The following is a 23,007-nucleotide window of genomic DNA, read 5'->3' as shown; positions in this document are numbered from 1 at the left end:
TGGCACAAAAAGAACATCTTTATCTGACAGTGGACCTGATGATAGCAAATGAGAGTCAACTGACAAAATCAAGCGGCTTTGACCACAGTTATCAATGAGAATTAATGTTCCCCATGAAACGGAAAGATTTAAATGAGGCCGACTTAGCAATGGCAATCAAAACCATAATGTTCTCAGATTGTAATTGCTTTTTATGAAGAGAGGCTAATTTGACATTTTTGCCCAGAAAATGAAGCTCAATATTGTTTGCATTGCAAGCTATAAATATATAAAGCTAATCTGGATCCTGACTCTCTTTCTCCCCTAGCGTGAAAGAATACCTACATTCTCATGAAAATTGAGTTTGATGTATTCATTTTGAAGTAGTATTTGAGGGGAAGTCGAGGTTTTGTGTATCCACAGCACTAGTTACTTCTAACAAATCAAAGTGTTCTACGGTTGTTTCATTTATCACACATAAAAGAATAATCAATATACAGGTCAACCTTGTTAGTAAACAAAATGCAAACTAAATTCAGGTATTTAGTCTAATGTCTAATGTTAGAAAAAACTGCTCGATTCTCGGAAGCTTTTAGTGAAATAGCTACATTTTAATTACTGAAGACAGTATAAATTGATGTAACTCTTATACCAAAAAATTTGGAAATATGTCAGGTCATGAAAATGTATATACCCTTTGACCTGGTAAATCCCACTGCTGGGAACTTATACAAAGAAAATCAAAAACAAAGAAAAAAGGAAAAAGCTCTCTGTATATAAATATGTTGCAGGAATAAGAAACAACCTGGAAACAACCTAAATGCCTAGTTAGGGGAATGGCTAAGTAAATTATACAACTATACGGAATGGAGGTTTTAAAGTTGACAATTAGCAGACTTTATAGCAGCATTTTTTTTTTAAAAAAAGGCAAGTTACAATACTGCATTTCAATAATGAGTACAAATTGAGAGAAATGATGCATTTGGAAAAAGATGAAGTGGACATATAGTTGTTCACAGTGGTAAAATCAGGTGAATTCTCTCACACTTTATGCCATGTTTTCACACACAGGAAGAAATATATTCATATTATCAGATGCATAAATCTTAAGTCAAAATTGATTCAGATGTCCAAAAAAGGTGCTTTATGAAAAAGATGGAGGGAAAGCTTCTTATTTTGGGATCCCTTTTAAGCACACTTCTTAGTTAACAGTAGATGTGTAGTAAGTGTGTGTGCTGATTAAGTAAAGAATTTCTAGTCAACCAAATGCCCCATGTGCCCAAGTATCTCCACGCCAGATAAAGCCCAGGAAGGAAAATAATGCTTTTGCCCCAGGCTGAGCACTAACTCTCTCCTATATACTAAGTATTCAACCACAGAATAGTAAAAAAAATATATATTAGGTGCTAGACCCTAATACAAGACAAGAATTCAATCTAAAAATTTCTAGAAAGATAATTAAAATACTTCTAGTTTTAATTATGTTAATCACAAAACTGATGACACTGGGATATTTTCCTCATCTGAGATAATCAGTATCAAATGTTATGCCTAACATAAAGAACTAGTATTTAACCATTTTTACGTCATTATTTGTAAGTGCTCTTCTGTTTCAAAACTAATTAAATTTGCCTTCAGCATTTTGTTGCAGAGTTTTGGAACCAGCTCCTTTAGAATGCTCTAACAGCTTGATGGCCTTGTCAGAGTTTTCAATATTTCTAAGCAGAGTCTCTAATCTTCTCTTAATTTTCTTCTGATCTTCAAGAGCACAGCCAATCACTATGGACTGAAACTTCTGGTCAACAGGCCCAGATGGCACCTCAGATGAACAAGCACTGTACAGTGACATCAAGTGACTCTTGGCGTTTCCCAAATCATCCAGAAACTTACTGACCACCTCATCAATAATCCTGGTGGCATGCTTTAAGGATTCTTGCTGCTGGGGATTTCTAATAGTTTCTACTGAAACTTCAACGGTGAGCGTTCTTCCCATCAAACGGTTTGCCGTCAGATTTAATTCTTCTCTTTCTCCTAAACGTAGAAAGTTTAAAGTATCAATCAATATGAGATATAAATTTATCGATGTTGAGAACACAAAGGCATTCTTTTGTGGCTAAAGCTATTTTCCATAGTGCCTCTGCTATGAAATTTTTAGAGTAAAAGTTAAAACTATAGCACATAAGATTAACTATGTGTATTACAAAGAGAGGTTGCAGAATACCTTTCTCTGGAAGTCTTTATACGTGGGATACCAGATGACTTCTCAAGTGGTCATGTTTGAAAAAGTTTGGGCGGGCATGCATTTGTAACTGGGATGGAGATCAAGTCTTAACACAGAGTGAATAGTGAACATAACCAGGGCTTTGTGCTGAGTAGACAAGAGATCAGATATGGTGGATCTCTCCATACGGATGTGCACGTAGGGGAAGAAAAAGAATTTTCCCTGTACCTTTCTGAGCTCTTGGCTGAGAAACGTTGTAATAAAAGACAGATTCACAAGAAAAAAAACCCAGAAATTTATTAATATGTATACTTCAAATATACATAAGAGATTGCCAGGGAAACGGAGATGGTCTAACTCCCTGAGATGGCCTGAGCCACCACCTTAAAAACCATCTTCAGCTAAGGACTAAGATGTTGAGGGAGGTCTTCCCCTCCTTAGGGAGGTTACTAGGAAAAGCAGGATAAACCAGGCTAAGGCTGTTTTGCAGATGTAGTAGGTGCTTTCTGCATAGATAAGAGTTTCTTGTGACTTCCAGTCATCCTTCTTTCTGGTACACAGAGTTCCTTACAAATGGAACTTTCCTTTGTAAATTTAAACTTCCCTTACAAAAGAATGACTTCTACTCTGTTTTCAGAGCTTCTCCTGTGTCTGCAGTTTCTCAGAAATAATCAGCTTGAAATAACTCTCATGCCAAGAGGTATACTTTCGGATGACATAGTCTGCACGTGTATCAGAATACAATGACCCAATTTTGGCTGACAAAAACTTAGCCACAGTAGTGGAGAAAAAGCTGGCCTCAGAATGAGACACTGGCTTCATCCTCTCCAGCCAAATTTAAGCAGGCCAGTAGTATAAGTCTTGGCCAGCACAGAGAGGCAATGGTGGGGAGAGGGGCGCTGGGTCAACATTTCATTATTTATATGAAAAAGTCAGCAATCTTATGTGTGTTCTGTTCTGTGACTTCCTTCCTAATTCATGGATCTTTGCCCAGGATGGGGAAAAGACTGGCTAGGTCTTAACCCCGCTGTGCATGTCTAACATTTCAGGGCCTGGAGTTAGATGGCACATTCATGGCACCAGCTGCTGGCCTATTAGCTTGTCCCGGGAAGCACCAGGGCAACCAAATTAGGAAGACCCACTGGTAGTGAAAGGAAATTACAAGTACCCTGTTTCTCCATGGGCAGTCATGCTTTTCGTATGGAAACAATAGCACATTTTTACATTAATGGGGTTTTATCGGGTCCATAATTTATTTCCCCTGCATTTTCTCTCCTTCCTCTCTTTAAGTTACACCTCAACCCCTCCCTTTGTGTCTTCTCTGCTTTTATACTTCTATGGTCCAATAACTTCTGAGGAGCTGAAGTTAGAAGTGTGAGCCTGAGGTCAAAGCCACAGCCTTACTGCTCGGGGCTACCTCTTCTGGAGCTTAGAGGCCTTTTCTACCATTTCCGATCATGTCCCTGAGGTAAGGGGTGGGCCAGAAGGGTGACCTCTGGGTACGTGGCTCTTGTTGTAATAGACTGACAGCTGCAGCTGCTGTCTGCTGCTCATGGGAGATGCCAAAGCCAGGCGTGCTCATTCCTCAAGTCAAGCGAACACGGACCCATGTGTATCCCAAATCCCTTCACGGAGTGGAAAAGATGAGCTCCCTTCCATGGAAATGCTCTCACCATCGCTGATCTGCCTCATGTCCTGGCTATTCTGGATGCTGTGGATCATCTCCAGGAGGATTTCTTTCTCTTGCTCCACAGCAGTTGCCGCTTCTCTCAAAGCCTCCACCCTGTAGAAATTGGGAAAACAAAAGTTACCATATGGAAATTTAGTTTTCCTCATCTCTATCATGTGCTCCAACTCAAGTTTCAAGATCACTAGGAGCACCTTTCAAAAATTCTTTATTCCTTTTTAAAAAGTTCTTTAACTTTTCTATTGTTTTAAATCCACCTACCCCACTCCCATTTTCCTCCCTGCTTGTATGGCGACCATTCTGTTTAGTGTTTATCTATTTTGTACTTGTTCTTAACAAAATGTGTATTTGTGTTTTCACCTATTTTCAATTTATATCTCACTCTGTTTCCCCTCAGCATTATTTTATTAAGAACCATCCAGCTTCCTATGTGAACATCTAGTCAGTAGCTTCTGATTGCTGCATATCATATACTTCATGCATATCCAGCTGGTTTTACATCCACTCTCCCAGTGGAGACACCCACCTTATCCCCTCACTTTCCATCACCACAAAAAATGCTTACACGAATACATGTCCCCTCATGGACTGAATGAGAATCTCCTTAGGATGTATCCCAGGGCAGGATTGCTGAGACAAGGGTACAATTGTTCTCTGGAATGGCTATGCTAGACCACTGTTCGGAAGCAAGAATTCTTGTCCCCTCAAAGGTCCTTCTAGCTGGACCAAGAATTAAATTGACATGAGACAGATCAAAAGGAGAAAATCAAATATAACAGTGTACACTGGAGGAAATTCCAAAGATGGTCAGGCAAAATGAGGTGTATACGTCATTCTGAATGAAGAAAGAGGGAGTAGGGGTCTGGGACTTCGGACAAAAGTAATATACTTCACAGGGTGAAAAGAAGAGCAGATGTTTGGTAATTAGATGTTTGCCTTACCAAAAAGATGGGCCATTCAGATAAAATTTATCTCTGTTTATAACCCTTATTTTGGGAAAGACCCCTAATTTAGATTCTTCTGTGTGGTTAAGGGAGGGGTAAAAGTTTCTCTTGAGCCTGCAGGTTCTCAAGTGCCTTCAGCTCAAAATAACCCACATGCCAAAGTGGCACATTCTGGGGGGCCCTGTCCTGAACTCCCTGACAATATTCCCAGCAGCAAAGCAGAGGAATCCCTGTGTACCCAAAGCCCTACCAATACTCAGCATTTTCCAACTTTCTACTTGTTGCCAGTCTAGTAAGTGTGCAGTGATATGTTCATACCTAACTTGCATGTCTGTCATTACTAATAATTTTGGACATCTCTTTGTATTCTTGTTAGCTTCTTCATAGCCTGTACCTATTTTAACTTCATTTCATTTTCTTTTTCCCCCTCCCTCCCTCCCTTGTTTATCTTTTTTAAACAGGGGTTACTGTCCTCTTGTTGATTTGCATGTTCAAGCAATTAATCCCACGTTAGTTAAAGACATTATAATTATCTTCTCCCATTCTATCATACATGAATTTTGTCTGGGATATCCTTCACCGAACAGACATCCTTACTTTGAAGTGATCAAATTGATCTTTTCTTGCTTTTCTTTTGCCTTATGGTTTATGCTTTTGAAGTTTTGCTTCAGGATCTTTCCATCCTAAGTCCTAAGATATTTTCCTACATTTCTATTAACTTTATTGCTTTATCTTTCTCATATTTATGTTTTAGTCCATCTAGAATCCACCTTGTATGTGTTTAGGTAAGGATTTTGCTTTATTTTCTCCAAATAGTGAACCGGCTTCTCCAACATTCTATCCACCAAAAATCTACCTTTCCTCCAATGATTTATAGATTATCTACTCTTAGAAATCTCTATTTCATTCACTAGTATATTTGTTCTTTTTTAATGTTTTTATTTATTTTTGAAGGAGAGAGACAGAGCATGAGCGGGGGAGGGGCAGAGAGAGAGGGAGACACAGAATCCGAAGCAGGCTCCAGGCTCTAAGCTGTCAGCACAGAGCCCGATGCAGGGCTCGAACTCACAAACTGTGAGATCATGACCTGAGCTGAAGTCGGATGCTTAACTGACTGAGCCACCCAGGTGCCCCTACTAGTATATTTGTTCTTACACCAACACCCATTTTTTAAAAAACAGCAACAGCCTGGTAATATGCCTTAATATTTGGCAGAACTAGTCCCCTAATCTTAAATATAACTTAGCTATTTAGACTTTTAATTCTCCATATTAACTCCAGAGTAAGTTTATCAGGTTTCTCAAAGAACTGAGATAAATTTGGCATCTTTAGCATACTGCCATTCTATCCAGAAGCATGATGTGTCTTTCCATCTATTCAGATCATCTTCTATCTTCTCTATTTTTATTTTTTTTATTATATTTGTAAGATTTTATTTTTGGGGGGCACCTGGGTGGCTCAGTCAGTTAAGTGTCCTGTCTGACTCTTGATTTTTGGCTCAGGTTATGATCTCACAGTTAGTGAGTCCGAGCCCGGCATCAGGTTCTGTGCTGCTGGTGCAGAGCTTGCTTGGGATTCTTGCTCTGCTCAACATGTTCTCTCTCTCTGTCTCTCAAAAAAATAAACTAAAAAAAAAAGGATTTTATTATTTTAAGTAATCCCCGCACCCAATGGGAGGCTTGAACTCACGACCCTGAGATCAAGAGTCACATGCTCAATTGACTGAGCCAGCCAGGCAACCCTCTTTTATATTCTTAGAGTTTTGAAGTATTCTTTTAAAAATTTTTTAATATATTTTTTAAAGCTTATTTATTTTGAGAGACAGAGACAGAGAACATGAGCAGGGGAGGGGCAGAGAGACAGGGAGAGAGAGAATCCCAAGCAGGTTCCACACTGTCAGTGCAAACCCTGATTTGGGGCTTTAACTCACAAACCATGACACCATGACCCGAGCCGAAACCAAGAGTCGGACACTTAACCAACTGAGCCACTCAGGTACCCTGAGTTTTGAAGTATTCTTAATGGTAGTCTTTGAGGACTCTTCTGAGTGCTTTGATCCTTTGAGGATACTGTTGTTATTGTGAATATTTTAAATTATAATTTCTTGCTGGTTATTGCTGGTTGGAGAAATGCTGCTTTTAGAAGGTTCATCTTGTACTTGGTAACTGATTTATTTATTAATTTTAATAATTTATCGTTTGATTCAGTGATTCGTCTAGATTGGTGGGCATATCATCTGCACAAAATGACAGTTTTAATCTCTTCCTTTTCAATCCTATCAGCTCCTATTTTAATTTATTTTTAGTATTGACTAAAGTCCTCTGTTACTTTATTAAGCAGTGGTGATTAGACAGGGCACCTGTGTCTTTTCCTGAATTTAAAGGAAATGCCTGTTTAGGTTTTTGGTATAAAGACCAGATCAAGCTATAGAAGCACTACTTTTCCTAATTCCCTTGAGTATAAATAAATACACATGCGCTCTTATTACACATACACATGAACACACCCAGTCACCAAAGAAAAAGACTGTGGAATTATGAGAACAGAAAAAAAGAAAATCCTGTATGTTTAGGGTGCTTTGTTTTCAGGGCAATTTCTTGCTATACGTTATCCTGTAACTAAGTAAGTTGCCATTTCTGCAAAATGAACAGTGACAGACTTAGATCCTCGGTATTCAGATGGCCTGAGAATCATGAGATCATGAAGATCTAATCTTGATTGCTGCCTTAAGTGGGCACAGAAGGAACAACTTCACTAATGTTTGAACACATGTCCACTCCATATAAGGCTTCCCCTACTCACCCTAACCACACATTTGCCTTTTCCCCAACAGCCATCCACCTGTTAGACCCCAAAATAGCACTGATAGACTATAAAGTCACACGGTCTCTTTGTTCATCAAGATACTAAATATATGTTGAACTTTGTGTTCATAAGAGCCAGAAAAACAAAGAGCTGGTAAGAATTTTATGTGACAAATGTGGCTGGAAAGCACAATAAAACCAATATTCTATAAAACAGCAATAATGCCAACAGCAAGCAGGCCCACTTCCAGCACCATTCATTGCGTACTTCAATATTTTACATTAGTAAACTCTCAGGCAGATAACCTAGGGCCCAGTACATAGAAGAGATATTGAGTAGGCACTAATATGAAATATTTATGCGAAAAACACAAACCATGACTATACTGTTTAAATGACACAGATGAATCATGTGATTAGTAAATGAGAAGATGCTGAAAGAAGAGATTAATTTTTCAACACTCTTTGAGTTTGTACTCAAATGCACAATGATAGAGAATTAAATGTTACTCTAAAAAGGAAAGCTTCAGTTACATCAAGTTATGACAGTAAGTTCATGGAATTGTTAACAAGAAATTGGTTTAAGAGGAGATGCTCTAGAAAAAAAACCCCATAAATATAAGGAAGATATTTTGTCATTAAATGAGACCAAATGCAGAAGAAATTATTGTTAATGTTTATTTATTTATTTTTGAAGAAAGACAGCGAGCGAGAGAGCAAGCGTGAGCTGGTGAGGGGCAGAGAGAGAGGAAGACAGACAGGCTCTGTGCTGTTAGCACACAGCCTGTCAAACCCATGGGCCATGAGATCATGACCTGACTCAAAGTCAGACCTTTAACTGACTGAGCCACTCAGATGCCCCAAATACAGAAGACACTAGATGGAACTTTTAAGGGTTGTGGGGTTTTTTGTTGTTGTTGTTGTTTTGTTTTTGTTTTTCTCCCCAAGGCTAGAAATTGCCAGGGCATTTTCCCTGTGATAAACAGACTTCACTTTTTTTTTTTTTTTTAATTTTTTTTTTTTAATATTTATTTTTGGGACAGAGAGAGACAGAGCATGAACGGGGGAGGGGCAGAGAGAGAGTGAGACACAGAATCGGAAACAGGCTCCAGGCTCCGAGCCATCAGCCCAGAGCCTGACGCGGGGCTCGAACTCACGGACCGCGAGATCGTGACCTGGCTGAAGTCAGACGCTTAACCGACTGCGCCACCCAGGCGCCCCAGACTTCACTTTTAATGGAACCTCTCATATACATTTTTATGTATACTTTTTTCATTTCATAGCAAAGGTAAAATGCATTCTTTAGAATGTAAACATTTCAAGGTTTTTTTGTTTGTTTGTTTGTTTTGTGGCACCATCGACCTTTCATGTGCAGTTCCCTCTAGCTGAACCTAGACCTCTACTTAAATTTATGTAAGTAATATTTGCACTGTTTGTCAGCTACTGAGATCCTTAAATTCATCTCACATATAAATCTTTCTGTCTACAACCCTTCCATTTAGTTCTAGAAAATTGTTAGTCATAGTATCTTCGAATATTCCCTGTCCTCCATGCTATTATTTTCCTCTGGGACTCTGGTTAGACAAGTGTTGGACCACCTCACTTTACCCTTCAAGTTTTTAAACATCATTTGACAACACTTCTCTTGGCGGAGAAGGGTGGTTCTGTTTTTATTAACAGATCCTAGAAGAGCTACATGTCCAAAATTGGGAAAGAAATCCTCATACCATGGCTGGCCTGGGTTGTACTCCTGGAAAACTCTCTGCATAAAATCGCAACTAAGCAGGCTTAACACAAAGAAATTTTAGTCAGAAATTCTTAGGAGGGCGAAACTTGAAGTGCCCACATCCTCCACTAGTGTTCGGGTCTCCTGCACCTCACACATCTCTGCAGCCTAGGTAGCAAAAGGATACACTTGTGAGGCCTGACAGCGACTTCACCAGACTGAGGCTACTGTGGATACGTCCACTAACACAGCATTCAGGGAAGCCACAATGGCTTTTCAGTCACACTGTTCAAACCGGCACCACCGATTACTGGCTGTGTAACCTAAGTTCTCTCTGCCTCAATTTCTTCATTTATGAAATAGGGATAATGAGATGGTGGTTGTGACTGAATGAAGTAAAGCAGGTAAAAAGTTTAACACAGTTGACTGATAGCACTGACTACAACAATTATGTTTATGAGTTACTACATGTCATGTGTCTAGAATTGGTGCTGGCAAACATTAGCTTCATGCTATTTATTACACACTTACCATTATGGACTCAGGCTTATAAATACCAAGAACTTGTGCTTTCATACAAAGGAAGAGAAATGGCAAATGCTCCTATCATGAATTTAGTTGAAATAAATAATTTCTAAAATAGGTTCTTAAAATCATAGTCCATCTCTTATTAAATACTCATATCCAAGAAACAAGTGTTGGTAAGGATGTGGAGAAAAAGGAACCCTTGTGTACCGTTGGCAGGAATGCAAACTGGTGCACACACTGGAAAACAGTATGGAGGTTCCTCAAAAAACCAAAAATGGAATTACCCTATGATCCAGTAATCACACTACTGGGTATTTACCAAAAGAGTACAAAAATGCTAACTTGAAAGATTATATGCACTGTTATGTTCATTGCAGCATTATTTATAATAGCCTAATTGTGGAAATAGCCCTAGTGTGCATCAATAGATAAATGAATAAAGAAGATGTGTATATACATATGCACACACATAATGGAATATTATTCAGCCATAAAAAAGAATGAAATCTTGCCATTTGCAACAACACGGGTGGAGCTAGAGTGTATAAGGCTAAGCGAAGTCAGTCAGAGGAAGACAAATAACATATGATTCTATTCATATGTGAAATTTAAGAAACAAAACAAATGAACAAAGGGAAAAAAAAAGAGAGAGACAAACAATAAAACAAGACCCTTAATTATAGAGAACAAATGGCAGTTACCAGAGGGAGGGAGTGAGTGGGATGGGTAAAATAGGTGAAGGGGATTAAGAGAAAACTTATCTTTTTTTCTTCTTAAGTTTTTTTTAATGTTTATTTTTGAGAGACAGACAGAGCATGAGTGGGGGAGGGGCAGAGAGAGAGGGAGACACAGAATCTGAAGCAGGCTCCAGGCTCTGAGCCTGACGCGGAGCTCAAAACCCACAAACCCTGAGTCAAAGTCAGATGCTTAACCAACTGAGCCACCCAGGGGCTGCTTAAAGATTTTATTTTTAAGTAATCTCTACACCCAATGTGGGGCTCAATCAAGAGTCACATGCTCTACTGAGCCAGCCAGGTGCCCCAAGAGTACACTTACCTTGATGAGCTCTGAGTAATGTATAGAATTGCTGAATCAGGGCACCTGGGTGGCTCAGTCGGTTAAGCGGCTGACTCTTCAGCTCAGGTCTTGATCTCATGGTTCGTGAGTTTGAGCCCCTCCTCGGACTCTGTGCTGACAGTGTGGGGCCTGCTTGGGATTCGGTCTCCCTCTCTCTTTGCCCCTCCCCCATTTGCGCTCTCTCTCAAATAAACTTAAAAAAATATATATATACTTAAAAAAAAAAAGAATGGCTGCATCACTATATTGCACACCTAAAACTAATATAACACTGTATGTTAACTATATTGGAATTAAAATAAAAAATAAAAATTAAAAAAATACCCTTGTATACAAAGAATGCTACAAGGATTACTTATATTCTAGGCAGTGTAAGATTTTGAGTAAGTTTTCCTAATCATCACCAAAATATGAAAATACACTCACCACTGCAACCCTGCAGTGTGAAGATGGAACTGGTGCTTAGGAGCCTCTCATTAGTACTGCGGCCTTAGGCAAGCCACTCAATCCCTCTGGACTTGGGTTCCCTCATTTCTAAAAGAGATAACATTCTTGTGCCCTCCTCTGCCTCAAAGGGTTTTGTAAGGTTCAAATGACAATGTATATGAGAAGCGCTCTTTTAAATTACAGGCTGTTGTTCAATATTAACTCTGAGGCCACTTGTTTTGTGACTCGTGGGACACTGGCACACCCTAAGAAACTTCAAGCAACAGGAAACTTTCAGCCAAATGATCCATATCACTCCCGGCCCCAACCCTTCATTCTCTGGCTGTCGGGTAAGTCACTGGGCAGGGGAAGGACCTACAACGTGACCAGTTTTGGGAAATTTGTGAACAATCTTGCAGTCCTATCATTTTCCCCTCTGCCACTCTCCACAACCCATATCTCAAACATCTTCATTACCATCGAGAGCCTACTAGGAGCCACTCAATACTTGGCATCAGTAGGTGTTCAGTATTTACTGTATTCAACACCAATTTAAATGTAATTTTTGGGGCACCTGTCTGGCTCAATTGGTGGAGTGTGTGAATCCTGATCTTGGGGTTGTAAATTCAAGCCCCATGATGGGTGTAGAGATTACTTAAAAATAAAATCTTTAAAAAAAAAAGGGATTTTTCACTTCTTTCAGTAAAGTCATATATTCATCCATATACTATTCCTCCATTTTGAAATACTGTAAGCAGCAAGAGTTAGGGGTCCCTGGGCAAAGAAAGACAGACATAGCTTTCTTGATGTAAGAGAAGTAATTTTAGGCCCCAAACCATCTTGTGAAAGAATGTGAGAACAGCCACCATCAGGCCAGGAGATAGTCTAATCATAGTCAGGAAGCAAAGACTGACCTGATGCACACTCCTGAGTTATCTCTACAGGATTTAAACCCCTTTGAGTACTCAGATCCCAGACCAACTGACACCAGGGAACGGATGCTGCTGACCCTTTGCAGCCCTTGTGACTTTGACTTGGAATCAGTCACCCCATTGCCATGCTGTATTCCCCACTGTGCAAGCCTCTTCCTGAATATGTATGCACCCTTAGCTTAAAACTCCCCCAATCTTGTTGTTCTGGGACACACTGCTTGGGAAAGATCCCCCATGTTCTCCTTCACTTGCTGCAAGTAAAACCCTTCCTTTTCCTATTCTTTGGTTTGGTTGTATCTTTTGGCTTGACACCCACCAAGAGGCAAACCCAGCTTCAGGTAAGAGTAAGACACATCTAACTTTAGGAGAATTCAGGCATGAATTATTAGGCTCTATTGCCAGTCTTCCTGGGTTCTGGCTGGGGGACCCTGGACAAGTCATGTATCTTCCTAAGCCTCAATTTCCCATGTGGAGAATGGAGGTAATAGTAACTTCCACAAAGGAATGGGTCCTGGTATACAGAGTCAGTGCTCATTTAACAAATCATTGTTAGCATGTATTATTCATAAATTACAGTGACTTAAAAAAAAAGTAACAATAATAAGCAAGGTGTCTTGAGCCACTGATGAATGTAAAAGTCAGATGCCATTTAGAATTGGTCAAAAAACTGGGAGAGAAAGGAATCACCTTTTCAGGAGGAAGCAAAAAAGGAGATGAGATGGAGTCAAGAAAGAAAGGCCAGTGTCATGGTAAAGTATTAGAAACAAATGGAATTCCTTTAATTTGTAGAATGCTGCCAAACATTTTAAAGCATTTAAAAACTCACATACGCCACCAGTTCATACTGTAGCTCATAAAGCATTCAGCAAATTGTTTTCAGTTTCATATGGAAGACATTTTACCACAAAGGACACAATTAGTATGGCTGGGGAACAGTAAATGCAAGCTTCTAAGTACAAACTACAGTGTTTTATTCTACCTAAAACACTGCCTTATGAGTCATCCTTAATATAAAATTAAACTATTAGAGCAAAATTACCTTGAATATGTTTTCTTTTACAAATAGATCTAGGCATGAGGCTAGTTTTTAATAGTGCGGTGCTCTGTGACACTGCTCGTGTGGTTTCAAAGGAACTTTAAAGCATCAGCATTTGCATTTTTATTTTCACTACCTTCTAAAATACTTCCTTAGATCAGTATTACTTTTTATTTTAAGGAAGAAACAAAGCTTACAAAAGGCTAAAATTACTAGATAAGTCCTTAAAATGAGTAATTAGCACATTTTAATCAGTCTTTCTTCCTCAGCTCAAGGGTTAATTAAACAAGTTATAATCACTTGTATACAGTAATCAATTCACATTAATCAAACATTAAGAATGTACTAATACTCAGAACAGAGAATTTCCTTTAAAGATAAGTACTTGCCTGCTTTTCCACCTACCACACACGAGGTGTTAAGTCAAGTTTGAGAATGACTCAGCTTGAAGAAGGGAAGGGCAAAATCCTCCTCATTCCTTTCAGGAAAAATCGTTTCTGACCAGGAGGGAGAGAGCCCTGAAATAGTTAAGAACTTGCCCTCAAAGTTCTAAATACCTGGGGAGATGCGGGAGTTACTTGTTTTTTTGTTTTGTTTTGTTTTCAGTGTCTTCATTTCCTCATCTTTTATTCATTTATTTTTATGTTTACAATTTTATTTAAATCCAAGTTAGTTAACATACAGTGTAATAATGGTTTCAGGAGGATGTGGGGAGTTACTTGCAGTGCTGCCACATAAAAAGAAGTATTATTCTTCAGAGGGGCATTAAGTAGCTTGAAGCTACTGATCAGTCTTGTTCCACTTTCTCCGGGGGCTGAATGCGTCAAGCTCAACCATGGGGAAGCCTTAGTTTTCTTTTGTTCCATTTGTCTCATTCTGAGCCGAACTCTAGAATGTGGTTTTGGCTCTGATTTCCCTATGTGTTGCCATCCATGAAATCATCCTGGAAGGAGAATTTCTCATCTTTTGACTCTTTTCTCAGGATAATAATAATAATTGCCTCAACTGCTGAGATATACTGTGGTTATGAATGCACTTTGTTGGCAAATAGACACCCCTTCTTATTTTGGTATATAAATCCAGGGAGATAAAGACATACATGCACTGCTTCCTAAAATTTTTGGCTTACATACTTCTTTGCTCCTCCAGAACCTGGTGAAAACTATAGAAAAAAAATTCGGTGTAGTTTCAGGGGTTGCAGAGCCTTAATAAGATTTTCATTTAACTACATCTGCACACAATTGTCACAGTAACTTTGGTGACATAAACGTTTACAAGAAGTACATAAAAGTTTTAATACACTAAGGGAAACAAGTATTTCCAAAATTTATTATAAATTACTTAGAGATTGTACATAAGCATAACTCTATATTACTTAATAAAATCTTATTCAGTTGAGAAGGAAAAAAACCGGGTGACTATCTTATGCTTTTGGGCCAATGATTAGCACTTTCAAGAAGGTGTCAGTCAGTACAGTCAATGTCTTCCACGGAAGGAGGTACACAAATACTGTGAAACTAACGGAAAGGCTGCATGCAGGGTTAGGAGGAAAACGAAAGCTGCAGGGTCTTATTACACCAAGTACCCAGCCATTGTTCTCCCCGCAGCCCCTCATTTGTCCTACTCCTCCCTACTCCTTGCTATCAGACGGGTCCCTGGATTTTTAGGTTTTTTGCTCTGCTGGGTTTTGGAGCAAAGAAACTGATCACTCACCAGTAAACTGCTGCCGCTCTTAAAAATGAATAATAGGAAAAGAGCAAGTTAAAAAACACTTGGGAAGACCGCACACTGGCACTCAGAAGGTTCTAGAAGTTCTGTAGACACGGAGTGTCACAGTCTGTAATCTCAAATAACGCCACTCTAACTTTTACCTTCTCTGGTTTTTCTCCGTTCCCAAACGCTCAGGTCTGTTAACGAGAACGCGGCCACCAATAATGCGCTCACAGGTTCTTAAATCGCATGCGTTCTCTCTCCGACGGAGAGGAAAATCCACCAAGGGCGAGAGAAAGCTGCACCATCCCCATGAAGAACAAATCTCAAGCAAGCAACTTCTGTGGCCGCAGCCTGCCCCGGGATCGTGCCGGACCGGCCCGCAGCGCACGGCCTCCGCCCGCAGACCGCCCCGCCGCTCACCTGAGCTCCAGCTGGTCCAGGCTCTCCAGCAGGCGGCTGGAGCGGTCGGCCATGGAGGAGGAGCGGCAGAAGCGCCCCTCGTTGGCTTTCGCGTTGATCTTCGCCTGAGCCATCTGAATCTCCGAGGCGGGGCGGCCAAGAGGTCACCGGCCTCTCCGGCGGCGGCGAGTGGAGAGTCCCGCGGCCGCAGGCGTCGCCGTCACCGCGCGGGGCGCCCGCCTCCCTCTGACGCCCGCGGGGGGCGGCCCGGGAGGATGCGCCGACACCGCCGCCGCCGCGTGGCCAAACAAGGGCAGGCGCGCCGCCCGCCGGGCTCAGGGTACGGTCCCCGGCGGGGAGCGACTGCGGCTGCGGGAGGGACCTCGCTGGCCACGGGGCCTCGAGGGTGGGCAGCCAGGGCCCGAGGCCGGAGGAGCGGCCTCCGAGGCACCTGGAGGGGCTGACGAAGGAAGGGGAGGACCTAACTCGATCGCCCCTTCTTGCTCTCCAGACCCGGGAACAACCGAAACCCCAGAGGAGGCTCACAGAACAGCCCTCTACCCCTACCTCTGGGCGCCCCCGACTCTGTGCAGCCTGGATGTAGCCAATTCCCCACACGCCAAGGTACCTAATGGTAGGCTGTGGGTATTACCCAGTGATGGCTTCGCTTAGTTTCTCCCAGCTCTCCTAATTCACGCCCAAACCAAAACCATTAAAATCCTTTGATATGGGGAGGAAAGGTTCCTTTGTGGCACCGATGGCATCTAAGTTCGGCTCCTTGGCAGTCTGTACTTGCCCGACCCTGTCTCAACATTTCCTTTCCTGAGGTGGAATAAATGAAAGCCTGGATAAAACCACTGAAGCTTACGGGGGGGGGGGGGGAGGAAAGAAAGAAAAAGCTACCCCATCTTTCTTTGTCTGTCACACCCAATTGATTTAAATCTCCTGTTGAAAATATACGGCAAGTCACTAGGGCAGACACTATAAAGGTCAGTGAAAGAACAGGACAGGGAATACAAAGATTTATGTACTTAAAAACTTGTGCTTTGCTCCCATCTCATTATAGCTGTCCGCCTCATATTGCAAGGATGAGAATATATATACAGGGCACATTAAATGATAGATAATAACAGTTTAACGCTGAATTACCACCTTTAATCTGAGATCAAAGACATTTAAATACCTGAACAGAGAGGAGTGCTGTAAGCCTGGATTCCAGTTCCCTCTGAACTCCATCTAAATACTAATAAACTATTGGTGTAGGGGATTATTTGACCTCATTAAATATATTTTGCCATTATCATGACACAAACTTGGAATCCAAAGAGATGTTGTGAATGGTTTGAAAGTCTATCATGGAAGTTTAGAATCATCTTGGACTCTCTCTCTCCTATCCTGTAGATCCAATCCATCAGTAAATCCCCTCCCCTTTAGTTTTAGAATATACTGATTCTTCTCTCCAATTGCACTGCTACCACCGTGGTCCCAGCCACCATCAGTTCTCACCTGGATTACTCCCAACACCTTCCTGTCTGGTCTTACTTCTCCTCTTGCCTCTGGTGTATATTCTCAATACAGTAATTACAGTAACCCTTCTAAAGAAGGCAGATCACACCATTAATTCTCAGAAACAGGATCTTTCCCTTCTTTATTTACCACCATTGGATACACTTGTTTATGATAATGGATAACACTCTATCCAACCCTCTCTTCACCAGTTATGCGAATCATAAAGGAGTGTGGGCTTTGCTTTGCTCACTGGTATATCCCAGTGCTTAGAACAGTCAGTGGCACATGGTAAGTACTCAACAAATACTGTGTGAGGGAATGCATGAAAGAAAAATAAATTAATGATGTAATGAAGATAAGCATCTTTGTCAATGTCAGAAACATATTTACTTTTGTTTTTTTAATCACTTACTTTTGATAATAATACATATAATTTTCTGTAATACCATCTAATTACCTCTCCTCTTTGTGTCTAAATTAAGTTCAAATTATGAAGTAATTAAAAAATGATTTTTTAATTGCTTAACAAGTAGAAATATAATCAGTGACAATTATTAAATAAAACATTGAACGACCCAATTATCTTTTTTTAATGGTCATGATTAAATATCCCTTTACTGTCATATAAAAAATTTCATTTATTCTTTACCATACACACCACAAAAACTTCTTAACAGAACATCTGTGTGTGGCACCTCCGGCAGAGAGGTGTTGATTTCTCTTTCCCACATCTGCTTCAGCACTCTTCTTTCTGGATCATCCTTTGTGCTCCTCACTATTGAGCAAGCTCCTGGAAAGCTCTTTAAGGTCCAGCTCATGACTACCTCCTAAAGCCTTGCTTGATGACTTTAACATACAAATGAAAAGTACAATGTGGTCATTTTGGAAAAATGGTAAATTCTCAACCTACATGTCTACTTAAAAAAAATAAAAGCAGGTAGGACAGAACTGACATCTTAAGAAATAAAAACACAAATTGTTTCCAATGTGGATTGGAAAGACTATAGTAAACAAAAACAAGCAGTAATTGTATTTTACACTAAAATATCTAGCTGCAAAGAAGAAAATTTTAGCGATGATTTTTTTTTTGTCTTAAAGAAAAAATTTATATTTATAGAAAATGTTAAGTTTTGTATGGAATTACTACTCAAAATTTTTAGGAAAGACATTTCTGGTCATGAAGCATATACACAAAGATACTGTGATAAGCCCTTCTTAGTCTTCTAATTATGTAATGTTTTTTATTATTCACAATGGAGCCTGAACATTTAAAAATTAAATGGGTAATATGAAATGTTGGAGACTGACAATTTAATGATTAATTAAAATGAAGACACTTACAATGAAATAAAAATTTTAAAGGGTTAATTAAGGAAGATTACTCCTGAGTAGACCTTTAACATTATTTTTTGAAGATTATGTTTACACAAATATATATAGAAAAAGACTAATATTATTAAAAATACATTTAATTCTATGCAAACATTTTGACATCATTCCCTTTAAATAGATAATACAAGTCACATGATAGTATAAGCAGGTAAAAGGAATGGAAAGGTTTCTTTTTAATAATTTCAAAGAAATTAGGGTTTGTCTTTTTTTTTAAATTCTACAATGTGCTGCCCCAGTTAAAGTAGGAATATACATCTGAGTGAAACCCACAAAGAACACTGCTGGTAAAAATTTTAATCTGTTTCCATGATCAGTTTTCATTACTCTCTTCTAATAATCATAAACAAAGATCTCAATGGTATTCTATACTAGTGCCACATAAGAAATGGAATTTACAGAAAAACTGATCTATGACAGCTTTATTTATATTCATTTTCACTCTAAAAAAATAAACTAGAATCATTGTACAGTACAAATAAAATTGAAGCACTAATGCTATTTGGGAAACATATAAACAATAGTCGAGGGCTTCTCTATTTTTTAATTCTTTTAACCTAAATATATAAATTCAAAGTTGACTGGAAAACTGTGATAACTATATTAGAATACATGATTTATATTTGCATTAACATGTATTCTACTCCTCTGTACATTTTTGCAAAATAGCACAAAAATACAAAGCAAGTATCAGATGCAAAAGCAAAAAAAGCGTGTTTCCAAATACATTTGTACTAACAGATTTCTGGTCTCCTTTAGAAAACAAACTCAAGAATTCATTATTCTGAGTCTCTTCAAGGCCACTTGATGTTGTGTGGTAATATCTTTATAATTACATTTCCTCAAGACTTCTTCTAATAGCTTCTTCTAATTCCACATCTGCATTAAAAGACAGAATTTTAATATTTAGGGCAGAAAATAAATACATGCTTTATATAAATCTCATCAACTATACTTGGGATGATTTGACAGTTTCTTCATAAAATTTGAGTATTTCAAAACAATAAGAATCTGGATATAGTCTCAGGCTGAATTATAATATGAGCTTAATAAGGAACTTGCAAGTTATTTCCATTTAGGGACATGCAAAGTCAACAACCTTCTAGAATCACTTGAGGCAATGCATATAAGAGTTGAAATAGGCAAAACCACGAAATGCCAAAATCTCAAAGAGATTAAAAATTTAGTTTGCAGTGCCTGGGTGGCTCAGTAGGTTAAGTGTCCAACTTCGGCTCAGGTCATGATCTCACACTTTGTGGGTCTGAGCCTCACAATGGGCTCTGTGCTGACAGCTCGGAGCCTGGAGCCTGCTTTTGGATTCTCTCTCTCTCTCTGCCTCTTGCCTGCTTGTGCTCTCTCTCTCTCAAACATAAACAAACATTAAGGAAAAAAAAAAAAAGCTACAGGCTAGTGTATAATGTGTGTTAAGTTAAAGCTAGATTCTAGGTCAGGGAGTTGCCCTAAGATGAATTCAAAGGGATGAGGAAATACAAAGAAAACCCAAGTTGCTTCCTAGCAAAGAAAAACAAGGTGACAACACTTATAAAAAATATGAAAACTTATTATAAAGTTCTAGTAATTAAGAGTGTGGCCCAGTTTCTAGAAGATAATTCAAGGGGACAGCGTCAAGACCTTAGTGTAGGGAAATATTTATTAAACAGAATTTAAAAAAATATTATGGAAAACTACGGTAATTTGGAATGTATTAAAATTACTTTTATTCATTAAAAGACACCATTAAATGAGGAGCATGGGTGGCTAAATCAATTAAATGTCGACTCTTGATTTTGGCTCAGGTCATGATCTTATGGTTTGTGGGTTTGAGCCCCACGTCTGGCTCTGTGCTGACGGTATGGAGCCTGCTTGGGGTTCTCTCTCTCTCTCCCTTCCTCCCTCTCTCTCTCAAAATACAAAAACATTAAAAAAAAAAAAAGACACAATTAAATGAGTAAAAAGGCAAGACATACAGTGGGAGAAAATATTTACAATACATGGAACTTGTACCCAGAAAGTATTAAAAAATTTTCAACCCTGAACAATCAATAAAATAATCCACAAGAAAACTGTTAAGAAATTTGAAAAAGCACAAAAGATTATGTCAAAATGGTCAATAACCTTACTCATCAGAAAAATGTAAATTAAAACTACCAAGAAATAACAGTATATATCCATCACTAGCTAAAATTAAAGAGATCAAATAATTTAAATGATTAGTGAAAATGTACATCAATGGGAACTCACATATGCAACACAGGACAAAAGAAAGTGGCACAACCACTTTGGAAAAACAATTTGGCATTACCTTCTGAAGTTGAACACAAGCAATCCCACTCCTAGGTATATATTCCCAGAAATGCACACATATGTGTATTAAAAGACATGTATGGGGGCGCCTGGGTGGCTCAGTCGGTTAAGTGTCCGACTTCGGCTCAGGTCACGATCTCGCGGTCCATGAGTTCGAGCCCCACGTCGGGCTCTGTGCTGACTGCTCAGAGCCTGGAGCCTGTTTCAGATTCTGTGTCTCCCTCTCTCTCTGACCCTCCCCTGTTCATGCTCTGTGTCTCTCTGTCTCAAAAATAAATTAACGTTAAAAAAAAATAAAAAAAATAAAAGACATGTATGAGAACATTCACAGTAGTATTACTTGCAACAGACAAAAAGTACAAAGCAAACGTCTATAAATAGGTGAATTGAGATATATATGTAAAATAGAATATTATTCAGATATTAGGAATGAACAAACAAAAGCTACATGCTAACACCTGGATTAATCTATAAAACAACTCGACTAGAAGACACCCAGACAAAGGAACACCTGGGTGGCTCAGTCAGTTTAGCTTCCAACTTCAGCTCAGGTCATGATTTCATGGTTCATGAGTTTGAGCCCCACACTGTGCTTGTTGCTGTCAGCACAGAACGAGCTTTGGCTCCTCTGTCCCCCTCTCTCTCCCCCTTCCCCGCTTGTGCACTCTCTCAAAAATAAACATTAAAAAAAAAAAAAAAAAAGGCACCCAGACACAAAAGAATATATAGACTCTGCTTGTGCTGTCCAATGTGATGGCCACTGACTCTATGTGGCTATTTATATTTATATCAATTAAAATTAAATGAGATTTAAGATTCGGTTCCTCAGTTAAGCTACATTTCAAGTGCTTAATAGCCACACATGAATATTAGCAACCATATGGGTGCTGATATCAAGTATTTTCGTCACAGAAAATTATATTGGACAATGATGATCTGTATGATCCCCTTTAAATAAAGTTCAAAATCGAGCACTACTAAACTAGTATTTCAAGACATGATAGTGGCCACTAACCTTTTTTGGGAATGAGTGCAGGAGAAGTAACTGGAAGAGAGAAATGAAGGGGACACTTCTAAGGTACTGGTTGTTGTTGAATTACGTTCCCCCCAAACATGTGTCCAAATCCCTAGTACACAGGAATGTGACCTAATTTGAAAATAGGGTCTTTGCAGATATAATCAATTTAAGATTAGGTCACTAGGGTGAGCCCTAATCCAACATGACTGCTGTCCTTATAAGAAAAAAATACCATGTGAAGACAGACACGCATAGAAGATGGCCACATGATGACAGAGGCAGAGACTGGAGTGATGCATTCATAAACCAAGGAGTGCCTATGATTGCCTCTAACAACTAAAAGCTAGGAGAGGGACAATGGCTCTACAGACAACTTGACTTTAGTTTTCTAACCCCTAAAGCTGTGAGACAATAAATCTGTTGTTTTAAGTCATCTAGTTTGTAGTATGTAGTTATGGCAGCCCCAGGAAATTAACATGCTGGTGCTATTCCATTTTTTTAACCTGAGGGATGTAAGATCTTTTGTACAATTTTTGTGTTCGTTATACTATACACATTTACACCCAGAGAACCAAACACTGGAGAATACCAGAATCTAAGTTGGGAGGAGAGGATCAGAATTGAAGGGTTTTAGAGTCTTCTTGTTGCAGAGGCAGACAGCATGTAAGTATACTTTAGTTTTTAAATTACATGTAAAAATGTGGCAAAATGCCAATATAAGCACAAAAAAATAGAAATAAGGTATATAACTTACAAACCAATTAAAAGAAAACAGAAAACTAAAAATATACAAAAACAATTAAATGGTTCCACTTCTAATAATAGTGGAGTAGCTTATGTTGGATTAGCTCTCTCGTAGATAACAATTATGAACTATTTTAAGGCACTGGAGAACAAAAAAATCAGGTAGAAACAGGACAGAAGCTGATCACTGAAAGAAGCAAACTGCACAGGGTTCAATTTTCAGCTTTATGGTTTTATTGCCTCAGGGTATTCCTCAGTCCTTGTAGAACAAGAATAAAACTTAACCCAGGAAGTGAAACTGTGTGGCTTAAGGCATCATAGACAGAGTTTGAATCATAGAAGCTAGAAAGTGGAGCTGGGGAAAGGAAGTTTTGAAAAAAGAAGGGTATTCCAGAAGAAACAAGAAACCAACAGAAGGAGGATCCTCAAAATCTACAAATTCTTAGTTGACTTCTAAACTTTGCATACAAACGAGACGATCTAAGATTCTGAGTGAAAAACAACAGTTCGGAAGTAAAAGAAGTAAGCAACTTTAGCTACTGCCTGCTGTGGAAGAGGCAGAGGTTGGAGA

General features: G+C 39.1%; 2 protein-coding genes across 3 annotated transcripts in view; both read right to left on the bottom strand.

The window, feature by feature from the left end:
* Positions 1-558: 558 nt before the first annotated feature.
* BAG2 (BAG cochaperone 2) lies at positions 559-15,695 on the bottom strand. The gene is made up of 3 exons (XM_040473841.1): positions 15,494-15,695; positions 3,874-3,983; positions 559-2,010 (listed from the first exon to the last, which is right to left on the bottom strand). Exons 1-3 carry the CDS (start codon positions 15,604-15,606, stop codon positions 1,598-1,600), a joined length of 636 nt encoding a protein of 211 aa, XP_040329775.1. The 5' UTR covers positions 15,607-15,695; the 3' UTR covers positions 559-1,597.
* A 1,419-nt stretch (positions 15,696-17,114) lies between these two features.
* Positions 17,115-23,007, bottom strand: part of ZNF451 (zinc finger protein 451) — an 88,932-nt gene continuing 83,039 nt past the window's right edge. For both annotated transcript variants that reach the window (XM_040473838.1, XM_040473839.1), the window contains 2 exons: positions 21,690-21,719; positions 17,115-19,249 (listed from right to left, as the gene is read on the bottom strand). In XM_040473838.1, coding sequence (XP_040329772.1) covers positions 19,203-19,249; positions 21,690-21,719 — 77 coding nt within the window. In that variant the 3' untranslated portion in view covers positions 17,115-19,202. The remainder of the gene's footprint in view (positions 19,250-21,689; positions 21,720-23,007) is intronic.

The sequence above is a fragment of the Herpailurus yagouaroundi genome, unplaced genomic scaffold (assembly GCF_014898765.1).
Source record: "Herpailurus yagouaroundi ecotype Mexico unplaced genomic scaffold, PumYag 139, whole genome shotgun sequence".
Lineage (NCBI taxonomy): Eukaryota > Metazoa > Chordata > Mammalia > Carnivora > Felidae > Herpailurus > Herpailurus yagouaroundi.
Note: the sequence above shows the minus strand (reverse complement) of the source record. Positions and strands in the feature narration are given on the sequence as shown.

What these genes read in the sequence shown, in the direction of transcription:
- BAG2 (XM_040473841.1), bottom strand. Translation starts at nt 15,606, where the DNA reads ATGGCTCAGGCGAAGATCAACGCGAAAGCCAACGAGGGGCGCTTCTGC. An exon ending in CTGGACCAGCTGGAGCTCAG is followed by an intron (nt 3,984 to 15,493) that starts GTGAGCGGCGGG and finishes CAATTTCTACAG; the next exon opens with GGTGGAGGCTTTGAGAGAAG. An exon ending in CATGAGGCAGATCAGCGATG is followed by an intron (nt 2,011 to 3,873) that starts GTGAGAGCATTT and finishes TTCTACGTTTAG; the next exon opens with GAGAAAGAGAAGAATTAAAT.